The sequence below is a fragment of the Dicentrarchus labrax genome, unplaced genomic scaffold, assembly GCF_905237075.1.
Source record: "Dicentrarchus labrax unplaced genomic scaffold, dlabrax2021, whole genome shotgun sequence".
Lineage (NCBI taxonomy): Eukaryota > Metazoa > Chordata > Actinopteri > Moronidae > Dicentrarchus > Dicentrarchus labrax.
Genome location: NW_026136714.1, coordinates 588,225 through 601,932, shown reverse-complemented (window position 1 = coordinate 601,932; position 13,708 = coordinate 588,225). Strand labels below are relative to the sequence as shown.

The 13,708-nt window shown below is 40.3% G+C and overlaps 1 protein-coding gene across 3 annotated transcripts; it reads left to right on the top strand.

Moving 5' to 3' along the window:
- The first annotated feature begins 3,568 nt into the window (after positions 1–3,568).
- LOC127376341 (glutathione hydrolase 5 proenzyme-like) lies at positions 3,569–13,449 on the top strand. 3 transcript variants are annotated; one of them, XM_051423134.1, is made up of 14 exons: positions 3,569–3,825; positions 4,776–4,844; positions 5,206–5,333; positions 5,429–5,515; positions 7,909–8,089; positions 8,469–8,629; positions 8,820–8,966; positions 9,555–9,685; positions 10,340–10,524; positions 10,621–10,712; positions 11,959–12,065; positions 12,141–12,251; positions 12,338–12,499; positions 12,601–13,449. In XM_051423134.1, the coding sequence occupies exons 1-13, from the start codon at positions 3,662–3,664 to the stop codon at positions 12,482–12,484; spliced, it is 1,710 nt and encodes a 569-aa protein (XP_051279094.1). In that variant the 5' UTR covers positions 3,569–3,661; the 3' UTR covers positions 12,485–12,499; positions 12,601–13,449. The 3 variants fall into 3 exon arrangements, with proteins under 3 accessions (XP_051279094.1, XP_051279093.1, XP_051279095.1); XM_051423133.1 differs by having other exon boundaries at positions 12,338–13,449; XM_051423135.1 differs by lacking the exon at positions 4,776–4,844 and having other exon boundaries at positions 3,570–3,825; positions 12,338–13,449.
- Positions 13,450–13,708: the final 259 nt, after the last annotated feature.

Here is a 13,708-nt window from a genome sequence, read left to right as displayed (position 1 = left end):
GTACGAACCGAACAACACCCTAGGAGACAATGGGGATAAAAGGTGCTGCACAAGGAAGATCAGGGTTAGTCCTCGGCCGGCTCTCGGGTTCAAGACGCTGATCGATCGACCACATCGGAGCAACGAACAAGCTCAACATCGCAGAAAGAGAAGTCCAACAACCTAAAGCCGAAACGAGAGTGTCGAGCAGAGGAGGATTAACCATTTCCACCCGGCCTTAGGTTTCCAATTGATTTCCAAGGATCACTCTTTTTTTCACCCTGCCAGCAGAGACTGCACTGGTCAGAGACTTTGCGGACTTTGGACAAAGTCGGGAGTTTCAACAGCAACCAACAGTACGGCAGGCAAGGAAGAACTGTATTGGCCGTACACAATTTTGAGTCAATTTATGCTGTATGCTAGCCCTTGCTGAATCTTGCAATAAAATATAACATCTGCAGTTAAAGAATAGATTGTGAACATTGGATTTATGATATCTCATCAGGTCGTAATTATTATAATTATTATGTGTTCAACAACTTGAAGGTTTTAACAGGTTACCCTAGCCAAATAAATTAAACAGACCCTTGGGGCTTACTGTCCAAGCCACTAAAAATAATCCTAGCAACCACCAAGTGCACAGATCAATAAGAGGAGAGCTACCGTTAACGAACGTGACTAGTGTGTTACTTGACTCTAGGGCTATTCGGTCAGGTGCTGCACTAGAGTGAGCAGGGTAGGCGTTTTGATGAAGGCAGTTAGAAGCTAGGTGTGTCTCCTCGCCACCAGCTTAAACAGTCCTCTTCTGAACCTGGCAGGGTAATACCCACAGGCAAAGGCTCAGACCCTTTAAACGGCTCATGGAAGTGAAACTCTTCCAAGCTGAGCAGTAATATGAACGGGTTGAGGGTGCTGCTCTTTGACGATGGAGTACTGAGAGTTGACATTCAGGGTAATTAGGGCAGGCTTACATGTAAAACCTCAGTGTCTAAGAAGAAGAAACCGGAGTTGTGAGGGTGTCTGCGTGGTGGAGGACCAAGCTTCTGAACTTCTGGAAAGAGAAATCAGAAAGCGAGTCAGTGATGGCGTTGGGAATGACGTATTGGTAAGTGCCAAAGCTGGCATTGCGTGAATGGCCTTGTGGATGAGGCGTTGGAGCAACCTTTGTTTATTATTTCTACAAATGCGAGGTTGGAACTGCGGCTATTATCGGGTAGATTTCGAAGAGAGCAGAGGAAGTGACTTTGCTTTCACTCGCAAGTTCAGATGGTCATTCAGCTGCAAACCATCTTCCGTTGTAGAAATCCTCAAAAAAACGAAAGAAGGAGCAGCGTCAGTTTACAGATTGATGTAGTGTGGGTGAGTCAGTTGCTCGTCGTAGAAGAAGGTGATTCCATTACAGTTGGCGAGAAGGTGGAGCTAGAGGTGGAGTTTGACAGGACTTGGACTGTCCAGGGAGATAGAAGACGCGATTGATAGCAAGTGGGAGTTAAAGGCTTATAGTTTCTGTTTTGTGCAGCGCAAGAAGGAAATTGGGAGTGAAGCCTGTGTCGTGAGTTTTATTGAATGGTTATGGTGAGACCGGATCCAGCAGAGGTCTTCTGACAGGGTGTCAAAGAGTTTTGGGTTACTTTTGCAACAGAAGATGAGACTGACGCCAAAAAATTGCCAGAGTTCAGGGTGGATGGGGAGAACCTTGAAAGCACTGATGGTGTCCACTTTTGAGAGCCACGACCCTTTTCCAGGCCAGTTTGATGAGGCCTATGGCGTGGTTAATGTAGTCATCCATATCCTGTCGGTGTGCTGTGGGAAACTGATAAGACGTTTGACGGAGGGAAGGCATGATGAGGAGAGTGAGATTTGAGTGATTTCCGTGTGAGATCTGTTTTCGTAGACTGGTGGGAAATAGAGAAGGATGGGAGATGAATGAGTTTGAATGACGAACGGGAGGATCGGCTGTAGACAGGATGAAGTTAATGGCTGCCTGTCGGGGCTAGAACATGTTGAGAGGGAAAACTGGAGTTCGGTAAAGAAGGAAATTGCTTCTGCAAGAGCTGTAGAGGAAAGCTGGGTGCTGTGCCGAAGGCGCCAGCTGATCCTAAAGATCCCGACACCTGGAGTGAATGAATGGATGAAGTAGCTAGATTGAGTGTTAGCTTAGCATGCTCAAGGCTTTGTCTCTGTTCTGGTTGTAGAATATGTAGAATAGGTCCTGCTCCTGAAGCTCAGCTAACAGCTTTAATATATATTATATAATATATGTTTTATTCCTCCAGTTTGCCGTCAGATTAGTTTCGATTCTTTTGATGCATTTTCCTCACAGATTTGCCTCAAGGATTTTATCTCTGAGCACCGAAGTCTTCCTCAACAACCGACTGGCCGACTTCTGTCAGAGAGTCGATAACTTCTCTCCTGGTAACTACTGGGAAATACAAACAATACAAATCAGTCAATACGATACAATCACTGCTGTTGTGTTGTTGTCTTTAGGGGAGCAGCATCTGAGCCTCCTCCTCTCTCTTCTTTTGGCCTCCCAGGATGTAATCGAGGGTCTGAAAGCTCTGGGACACAAAGATAAACCTGCAGGAAGATTCTACAGCGTGGTCAACGTCGTGGAGATGGACGGCGTCTGCATCAGCGCCTGGTCCGATGCCAGGAAACAGGGCAAAGCCGCCGGTTACTGAGACCCAGGAGCAAACATAGATTAGCCGAGCATGTAGCATATCTAAGTACAGGAAAGGAGAAATTACTGTTATTGGTCTGTAAATTAAAAACGTCAGTTCTTATTTCTTTCTTATATTCAGGTGATTATAAACTAATAAAAACATTCCTATGAATATTATATGATATTATATTATATTTCTGACAGTAAATCCTTCTAAATGTTAAACACTGGACCCTAAAGTTAAATAGAAAAGACATTTATAGACAATGTATGGTGGAAATATTTCAAAATAAAACAATTTATTGATTTCTTTTTGTGTGTATAAAAATAAGAATAAATAAGATAAGATTGAATAATTAAGAGAAAATCTTAAAGATCTGAATAATGTCAAATAAATAGTACTAATAATGAATTAGGTGATCGTTAACTTACGTCATTAATGTATCTACAATCTGGCATTTTTCTCTCTTTTCTCATAAAGACTCAAAACAACCTGTTAACTTCAAATAATCGATTCTATATCAACCAAATGATATCATAAAGGTTTATAAAGGTTCTGTCTAGTGAGGAGTGATTTCGATGGGGTGGAAACTTGTAATTTAACAAAAGAAAATGTATTGATTTTAAATAATCCTGATCAGTTCTTTACTGCTGTGCCACAATAATGTAACATTTATGACTTCAAATATCTTCATTTTGAGGCTTTTTCAAGTAAATATTCGATAAAAGTGATTAAATCAGCCTCTGGGCCGTTTCACAGCCCCCATCACCACCCTGGTTAAGTGCCACAGAGGCGGGTCTACAGAGGTTTTTAAGGTGAAAGGCATGACTCAACAGTTGTGCCAAAGCTTTCTCCCTCTCTCTGTGCGCTCCCTGCGGAGGGTGGAGTCTGGCTGAGCGGTGCCCGCCCCTCTTTTCATGTGGTCCTGTGCTGCCTGTCAGTCAGTGAAGTTATAGCACAAGAGAAAGATCAGAAGAAACTTTGACACCTCGCGGAGGTGTTGGATAAAATCAGCCATGGCGAGGTCAAAGGCGATGGTGTACTGTTGCTGCGCACTGATCCTGCTCTCTGTGATTGCTGTGATTGTGTATATAGTTGTTACTGTGAGCAGATGTCCACCTGGCACTTTCTCCGAAGCTGCAGTGGCCACAGACTCTGGGGTCTGTTCACGGATTGGACTGTGAGTGGCATTTTTACATCTTTTGTTCCACAGACATTGATATCTGTTGTGCGCAGTTTCCACTTTACGCACGACACATTTTCTACTTTACCACTTTATATCTTTGAGATCTGCTTAAGCTGCATGCTCTAAAAGTTATTACCTGCTTATATAAAACTAACTACAACTTAAACTCTTTTAAATGTGCCTCATGGAACCAAATTCCAATAGAATTCGTCGATAGAGCGGATATAAACAAGGAAACTGACACCAGCGTATATGCAAAGCACCAAGACGCCTTTTTCCGTTCTTGGTGGTTTGCTCTAACATAACGGATACATAAATTAGCTGCACTGATGGTTGTGGGTTTGAAATCTTGCAGGGACATCATTAAAAGTGGCGGTTCAGCGGTAGATGGCGCCATCGCCGCGCTGCTGTGCACCTCCGTGATGAGATGGAAACTTGTAATTTAACAAAAGAAAATGTATTGATTTTAAATAATCCTGATCAGTTATTTACTGCTGTGCCACAATAATGTAACATTTATGACTTCAAATATCTTCATTTTGAAGCTTTTTCAGAAAAATATTCGATAAAAGTGATTAAATCAGCCTCTGGGCCGTTTCACAGCCCCCATCACCACCCTTGTTAAGTGCCACAGAGGCGGGTCTACAGAGGTTTTTAAGGTGAAAGGCATGACTCAACAGTTGTGCCAAAGCTTTCTCTTTCTCTCTGTGCGTTCCCGGCGGAGGGTGGAGTCTGCCCGCCCCTCTTTTCATGTGGTCCTGAGCTGCCTGTCAGTCAGTGAAGTTATAGCACAAGAGAAATGTCAGAAGAAACTTTGACACCTCGCGGAGGTGTTGGATAAAATCAGCCATGGCGAGGTCAAAGGCGATGGTGTACTGTTGCTGCGCACTGATCCTGCTCTCTGTGATTGCTGTGATTGTGTGTATTGTTGTTATTGTGAGCAGATGTCCACCTGGCACTTTCTCCGAAGCTGCAGTGGCCGCAGACTCTGGGGTCTGTTCACGGATTGGACTGTGAGTGGCATTTTTACACCTTTTGTTCCACAGACATTGATATCTGTTGTGCGCAGTTTCCACTTTACGCACGACACATTTTCTACTTTACCACTTTATATCTTTGAGATTTGCTTAAGCTGCATATTCTAAAAGTTATTACCTGCTTATATAAAACTAACTACAACTTAAACTCTATTAAATGTGCCTCATGAAACCAAATTCCAATAGAATTCCTCCATAGAGCGGATATAAACAAGGAAACTGACACCAGCGTATATGCAAAGCACCAAGACGCCTTTTTCCGTTCTTGGTGGTTTGCTCTAACATAACGGAAACATAAATTAGCTGCACTGATGGTTGTGGGTTTGAAATCTTGCAGGGACATCATTAAAAGTGGCGGCTCAGCGGTAGATGGTGCCATCGCCGCACTGCTGTGCACCTCCGTGATAAACCCACAGAGTAATGGCATCGGTGGGGGGTCCATATTCACAGTGATGGACAGCTCTGGTAACATTCATCCCAACACAGCAGAAATAACCAGCCTGTGTTTTCCTGCTGCTGTTGAGACCACTGACAACATCTCCTCTTTTTTAAAAATAAAGGTAAAGTGAAAGTCATCAACTCCAGAGAGACCGTACCCAGGACCTTTAAACCGGACCTGCTGAGTTCCTGCAACGACAGCAGGACAGGTAACAGATACTGGTTCACTTTTCCTCAGAAGGAGCTTCACTTGTTGTTCCTATTCTTGTTGCACTATAAAATACAATCAGTTGGCTCAACTCGAGTTCATTAACTCAAACGTTTGTTGAGGTCATTTGGATAAAATATGTTGAATTGTACGAATTATATCCAGTTAATTTAACTTTAATAAAAATATAACCATCCAAACTTATTAAACCTATATATCTGAATAAAGTAAAATATCTTTATTAAAACACTAAAGATACATTTTATTTAATTTTAGTTCCATTAAAGTAACAATTATTACATTTCACTGTAAAACCTGAAAACATCTTAATAAAATAAATAAGTTAACATAAATTAATCTTCTCATTCACATTAATTCAACTCAAAAACTTTGAAGCAACTTAATTCCAGTTTGTTCTATTGACTCATTATCTTCAAGTTGACTTTATATAAAAATATAAACATTATAATGTTGTATAACTCAGGATTGTTCAATTATAGTTCATAATTCAGTTTATTAATTATTTTAATCCCAAATATGCATCAAAATAATTCTTAATGATCCCAAAGTGTAAAGATTTTATGTTTGTCACTTAAACAAATACAGAAAATTAATAATAATTTCCAGTTTAATAATCAATTAATTATAAGTTGTTTTTATTCTACGTTTTGTGCACTGTAATAAAGTTATTTTAACAAAAGAAATTTACATTGAAAAGTTAAAAAAGAATGAGATTTATTGCCAGGTAGGTTTTTACACATATGAGGAATTTATCTTGGTGCAATGATGCTTAAAATATTCAATCACACAAAAAATCACACAAGAATAAAGTACTTTTTAAAAATATAAATAAATAAAGATAAGAAAAAGATAAAAAAAACTGTACAGAAGATGGGAGTGCATTAATGTAATGCATATGTATATTGGGTGGGTATAAGAGTCAGTGACAGTGCAGTGGGGGGTCCGGGCCTTGTTAATGAGGCTGCAGAGGAAAGAAGCTGTTTTTGTGGCGAGAGGTTTTGGTCCTGATGGACCGCAGCCTCCTGCCAGAGGGGAGAGGGTCAAAGAGTTTGTGGCTGGGTTGGAGGGGTCAGCCACAATCTTGCCTGCATGCTTCCTGGTCCTAGAGACGTACAGGTCCTGGAGGGATGGCAGGTTGCAGCCGATCACCTTCTAAGCGGAACGAATGATACGCTGCAGTCTGCCCTTGTCCTTGGCAGTGGCAGCAGCGTACCAGATGGTGATAGAAGAGGTAAGGATGGACTCGATGATGGCGGTTTAGAAGTGCACCATCATCGTCTTTGGCAGGTTGAACTTTCCCAGCTGCTGCAGGAAGTACATCCTCTGCTGGGCTTTCTTAGAGAGGGAGCTGATGTTCAGCTCCCACTCGAGGTCCTGGGTGATAATGGTACCAAGGAAGGACTCCACAGAGTCAACTGGGAAGTCCTACAGGATGATGGGGGCGGGTGGGGCTGGGTTCTTCCTTAAGTCCACAACCATCTCCACTGTTTCTAGAGCGTTTAGCTCCAGGTTGTTCTGGCTGCACCAGGTCACCAGATGGTCAATCTCCCATCTGTAGGTGGATTCATCTCCACTAGAGATGAGCCCAATGAGGGAGGTGTAATCCGCGAACTTCAGGAGCCTGACGGACTGGTGACTGGAGGTGCAGCTGTTGGTGTACGGGGAGAAGATCAGAGGAGAAACAGACCTGTTGGCTCTGTAGGCGAACTGCAGGGGGTCCAGGAGAGGGTCCGTTATGGCTTTCAGATGGGAAAGAACAAGGCGCTCAAAAGACTTCATGACCACAGATCAGAATTAAAATGTTTTCTAACTAGCTAATGATTAATATAAATTAGCTGGCTAGTTAGCTAGCGATATGCTATATGCTAAGCTAATCTATGTTAAAAAGACAACCACATTTTCAAGATGTTTAAAGAATAAAAACAACATATATACAGCCACATCTCAAGTTAGCTAATGTCAGCAGAACTTTAGCTAACCAGCCAGCTAATGTACATCTAGTGTTAGCTAGCTAGTTATGTGGCTAGTTAGTTAGCTATCTGCTAATCTACAATAATTGTAACATTTATGCTAGGTAACTAGCTAACTAACAATTGATGTATATTGGCGAGCTAGTTATATAGTGATGTCACTATATTTGTCGCTTGCGTCTTTTAAACGTCTTCAAAATGTGGTTGTCTTTTCAACATAGATTAGCTTAGCACGTAGCATATCCGAGTACAGGTAAAGAGGAAGTTGACCGAGGTTCCAAAAAGGGGCGGGGCTTATGAAGGATCAATTGTACTTAAAGATCCCCTACAGATATTTATTGATACATACATTTGCTTGAAACAAACTTGAGTAAAAATACATCACCTGTCTACCCGTCTGCAGGAAGTGAGTGGATTGGGGTCCCGGGTGAAATTCGGGGCTATGAAGAAGCTCACAGGCTTTATGGGAAGCTGCCGTGGGCCAAACTCTTCGAGCCGACCATCAAACTGGCCAGAGAAGGATTTCCTATCCCCAAAATGCAGGGTCTACACATCTTTGAAGTAAACAAAACCCAAGAACTACGGTAGGAACGACTCCCACAGGAGTTACAATGAGTCCGACAGAAGATTACGTTTGATGAGGCGGTGAAGCAGAGTGGGATTATGGGAGTTGTTGTCTTCACCACCATTGCGTCATTGCAGTTAGGCTAACAGACTGAGGCTAACTAATAAATCTTCGCTCTGTGTCCCTAAAAGTTGAAGATTGATTGAAGGGTGACACATTTTGTTCTACAGGAAGAACAAATTACTGGATTTTGATATAAAAACACAAATAAAAGTTTTTGTGAATGTTTTTGGTATAAATTGTTAAATAGTGGATCAATATAATTGAGTATGTGATCTTAATGGCTGCTCTGAATACAAGATAAATATAAAAATTTGTTCTGTGTTTGCGTCCTGTAGAAAGTTTTACTCAGATAAAGACGGGAACCTGCTGAAGACCGGCGACACTGTGAAGTTTGAGAAACTGGCCGACACTTTGGAGACGATTGCGAAGGACGGGGCGGACGCTTTTTACTCGGGGAGAATAGCGGAGGATTTAATCCGTGACGTCCAGGAGGCAGGTAATGTGTTTCCCAACCCTTCTCTATCTCTGCCTCTGCACAATGATCCAATTACTAACGAACAGATCAATCGGCTCTGCAGCGATCGCTCGCCGGCTCCAGCCTGAGCTGCCGGGATCCATTAAAAGTCTTGATTATGTGGAGTTTTTGTTCAGCTCTGCTCAGCAGAACCGTTTGTCTCTTTGCTCAGGAGGAAGTCTCACGCTGCAGGACCTGGCCGAGTATAATGTCACAGTGAGCGACGCCTTGGTTGTTCCTCTGGGAGAGTACCAGATGCACATCCCTCCACCGCCTGCATCGGGCATCCTCCTCAGCTTCATCCTCAACATCATGAAAGGTTTCCTGCTCAGGCAGCGACCGTTTTAGTTTTTAAATGTGGGAAACAAACTCAGGAAACTAGCTTCTTTTTTTAATTTTTAAAACAAAAAACTGAAATTATTACGTTCTTTAGTTGTTGTTTGTTCTTTAATGAAACGAATGAACAACTTGTACGCATGTTTTTTAAATTATTTTAGTTTCTGGTGGTATTTTTGTTTTATTTACGGTTGTATAAGACTATAAACTGATATAAAATAATAGATTTAAAGAGATATTTATGAAATGTTGCACAAGTAAGAATCAAATTGTGCGAGATCGTTGTGTATCGAGGGGTTTTTACCCAATTAAATAGAGTTAATTGTTAGTTATATGACCTGGTGTGCTTTTGTAAACAAGTGCAGTTTAAATAAAAATATTCCCACACAAATTTAATTAAATTTAAAACAGGTAGAAACTATAGAAATTAACTGAGAGAAGTTTTTTAATTACTGCTGACTTTTACCAACTGGGAGGCTGATTTTAGAGTTTTGAAGTATATAAACAATTAATGTCTTACAGGAAACAGGAAAACGTCTTCATACAAATATAAAACTGTTTTTATTTGCAGGTTATCAGCTGAATCCGGCCTCTCTGAAGGGCGATCAGAAGATCCTCACCTATCATCGTTATATCGAAGCTTTAAGGTTCGCCAACGGATTAAAGACACACATCCGGGATCCAAAGTTCACGTCGCCAGAAGTACGTTTCTGTAAAAATGTGCATTTTTATCGTATTTTCAGTATTTAAGGCTAATAACCAAAGTATTTAGATCCTAATAAGTATTAAGATCTTTCACTTTGAGCCCCATGTGGACAAAATAGGTACTGTTTCTACCACGTTTCATTGATTTCAAGGGGAATCCGAACATTAATAATAACTATATAGAAATCTTATAAAAGATTGACCCTTGTTTTTCAAAATAAAGCTCCCAATGGCTTGTTAACAGGGCAAGGGATACTTATATATATATATATATATAATTTCAAAATAAAATCCCCAGAAAGTAATTGTATCTTAAATTCTTTCAAAATAAAAGCCCCAATTGAGTAACTGTATGTTAACAGGAAGCTCAGAATGACCCTTGCTTTTCACAATAAAGCCCCCAATGGCTTCTTAACAGTACACAAGGGATACATACATTTTTTAGTAAGTAAGTAAAGTAATTAACTGTACTCAGAGGATGAGGCTGTTTTTTAAAATCAATCAATCAGATTACAGTTAGTTTAGTAAAGATGGGATTATTATTAGCAGGATTTTTAAATGTAGTTTTTCTTTTAAAAAATTGTAATTTAGTTTGTGGTAATTATTAAACTCATATTATATGTTATTAAATGATCTTTATTTCTCTCACAGATAGCCAAGAAATTCATAGAGGACAGTTTTGCCGACTACGTGCGGGGGAAGATCAGCAGCAACCAGACTCACGATCCGCAGTATTACAACATCACGCCGTACGTGGACAGCTTGGGAACCACACATGTGTCTGTGCTGATTAAGGACGGGTTGGCCGTGTCCGTCACCAGCACCATCAACCACATGTCAGTCAAACACTGTGTGAATGGATTAATGAGAGACTGGGGAACAAGGGTTAAAATACTCCAGTTAGTGTATAATGTTTATATATTTATTCACAGATTCGGCTCAAAGATCTTCTCTCCGAACACCGGAGTCATCCTCAACAACCAGCTGGCCGACTTCTGCAAAACAGGCGATAGAATCTCTGCTGGTAATTAATATGAGTAAAAACAGTCAAATATATATTGATGATCAATCAGGAAGGATCGCTGATCTGATAAAGGGTTAAATATATTTAAATTACCATAAAATTCATGTTCCTCTCAAGATAAAGTGTAAAGGGACAGTTCACCTCAAAAGTACATATTTCTCCTCTTGTAGCGTTATTTGGTTTACTGGATGCAAACCATTGTTATAACTGGTTAAATCGAGCTCAATATTAGCTGTAAGACAAAGATATATCCCGTAAAACTTCTAATAATAGCCCGGGCATTTATTTGCTTAAATCACTGAACTGCCCCTGCCTTTATTGGGGACAGGTCTTTATTGGGGACAGGCCTCTATTTGGGACAGGCCTTTAATTCCTTTAGCACAAAACTAAACTAAACTCTAACTTCTGCTTCTCTTGAGTTTTGTTCAGCAAATTTGACAACTAACATGATGATTATGATGCTTCAGAGGTTTTTTTCCATCTCTCTTGTTTACCGTGTTACCGGTAAGTCAGAATGAATTAACGTTATACTTTGTTGTTGATAGTTTTCGTAAAATATAGTGAAAGATTGAATTGTGGAGAATCTATAACTGATCTAATGATGTTCATTATGTACATATTGACAGAAATTTAAACATTTATATTTGTGTAGGAGATCAAAACGACTTAAAACTCCCTCAAGCAGGCGACCCGGTGGGTTTTAAGAGGTTTTATACATCGAGATAATTTCTATAAAATCCAGACCAGGCCTCTATTGGAGACCTGCGTTTATTTGTCAAAACGTGTATCCACACCAGGCTTTTAAAAGAGACCTGCGTCTGTTAGGGACCCTGCTTTTATTGGAAGTTTTACGGTATTCTTGTTCTAATAGAATATAACACTTAACAAGCTAATCTATATCAATAATTAGCAAGCTAGTCAGCTAGTTAGTTAGCATTTTTCTACAGCGTAAACCACTAGCTAACTAGTGAGGTAATCTATAGCAATCATTAACATGCAACCTACATCTGAAAACTAATCCATCAGCCAGTCAATATGAGCTGTAATATCTTATTAAGACAAAGTTTTATATATTTTCTTGAAACGAGATTACTTTTCCAATGCAAAAAGACAAAAATTTGACTCAGAAACAAACATTTATTACAGTTTAACATTAACTATCAGCTCTTGAACGAAGGTAAAATATTTATAATAACTTTCTCTCTCAGCGTCCCGTCAGTCACTGATGTTGTGTTGTTGTCTTTAGGGGAGAAGCCTTCCTCCTCCATGGCCCCCACTGTGCTGAAGTCTCAGTCCAAGACGCTGGTGATCGGAGGGGCCGGCAGAGGCAAGATCGTGCCCGGGATCGCCTCCGTACGTATCCGCCGTACACTAAGTGCCAATAGGATTAAATTGCTGCAGACTAACAGCCGTTGCTTTCTCTTCCAGGCGCTCATGAACCACCTCTGGTTTGGAAAGAGCCTGGAGGAGGCGATCGCCGCCCCCATTGTTTATGTCCTAGCTAATAATACAGTGGAGTTTGAAGCAGAGTTTGATCAGGTAACAAAAAAACAAACATTTATTTGCTGAAACTGCATCATATTTGTTCAATCTGAGCCTCCTCCTCTCTTCTTTTGGCCTCCCAGGATGTAATCAAGGGTCTGAAAGCTCTGGGACACGAAGATAAACAGGAAAGAACATTCTACAACGTGGTCAACGCCGTGGAGAAGGACGGCTGCTGCATCAGCGCTGCGTCCGATGGCAGGAAACAGGGCGAAGCCGCCGGTTACTGAGACCCAGGAGCCAGCGGTTGGTGCTGGATAACCGGCCTGAACTGTAACAGTGACTCTCTGTTCAGTGTGTTTGTATATGTGTGCTCATCCTTACATGGTGTGTCCTTTGTGTGCGCTCCAACTTCCCTTTTCTCTCAGCACCAGTCATTTCCGGTTGCAATAGGTGCCTTTTCATCTAGTTACTCAACACTTCAACATGATTTCCTCTCTTGACCTTACTTTCCATAGTTCTATCTTACTACTATGCATTTATACTCATTAATTATCAAATAATCAGTTACAATCATATAATCACGTTTCCTTTCATTGTTACATATTTCATTTTGTAATATAGAATCAACTTCAATCATTATACAGCTTTTGGTTATTATAAACTCTGTGCATTGCGTTATTCAGATGGAGAGTCCCTAATGCTCCGTTGTTATCTTTCTCCGTTTCTCCATGGGAAGTCCTTTGCTTTCCAAAGTGGTTTTAGCGAATCAGGGATCTCAGCTTACTTGACAACTGACAGGATTAAATCCTGAATAGTAAGTAGCAAGTACATTTACTATACTGATTTTGGTGTACTCAGCTATATGGTAACTATTACTGTGGTTTCTCGTTACTTCGCAGATTAAAAACAGATGATCAACAAATAAAATATCATGGATTTGTAATAGATTTAACTTCCTAACAGTATATAAAGTAAAGCTGCAAGAAGTCGTTTAATAGATCAGTTGTCAACTATTTTGATTATTGATAATCCATTAAAATAAAAGAAATTCTGCAAAAAAAGGGAAATATGTTCAGTTTTTCACTGGATCATTTTGTGAAACTTAATTGATTTACTTTATGTCATATGTTTATATTGTATTTTTTTTTTCTATAATTTTTTACACTGTTTTTGCACTGCTATTGGAGTTGGCTTTTTAATCTCATTGTACATGTGTATAGTGACAATAAAGGCATTCTACTGCTGGCGTGAATTTTGGATCGCGGATGTATTTCCTAAATCCTTGGGCAAACCTTAAAGCTTCAACAAATCGATGATAGGTGAGTGTCTTATTTTCATCGTTTATAGAGGCTGAACTCAGCTGATACCCTGCAAATAAAAACAACTTTTAGATGTTTCCCTAACAAGAAACACATCATCACAGAATAATTCAGTCTCATAGTTCGGGTGAACAACTAATGAAAGTATAAACTTGTTCAACACATGAACACAACCAATGAGCTCCATTATGC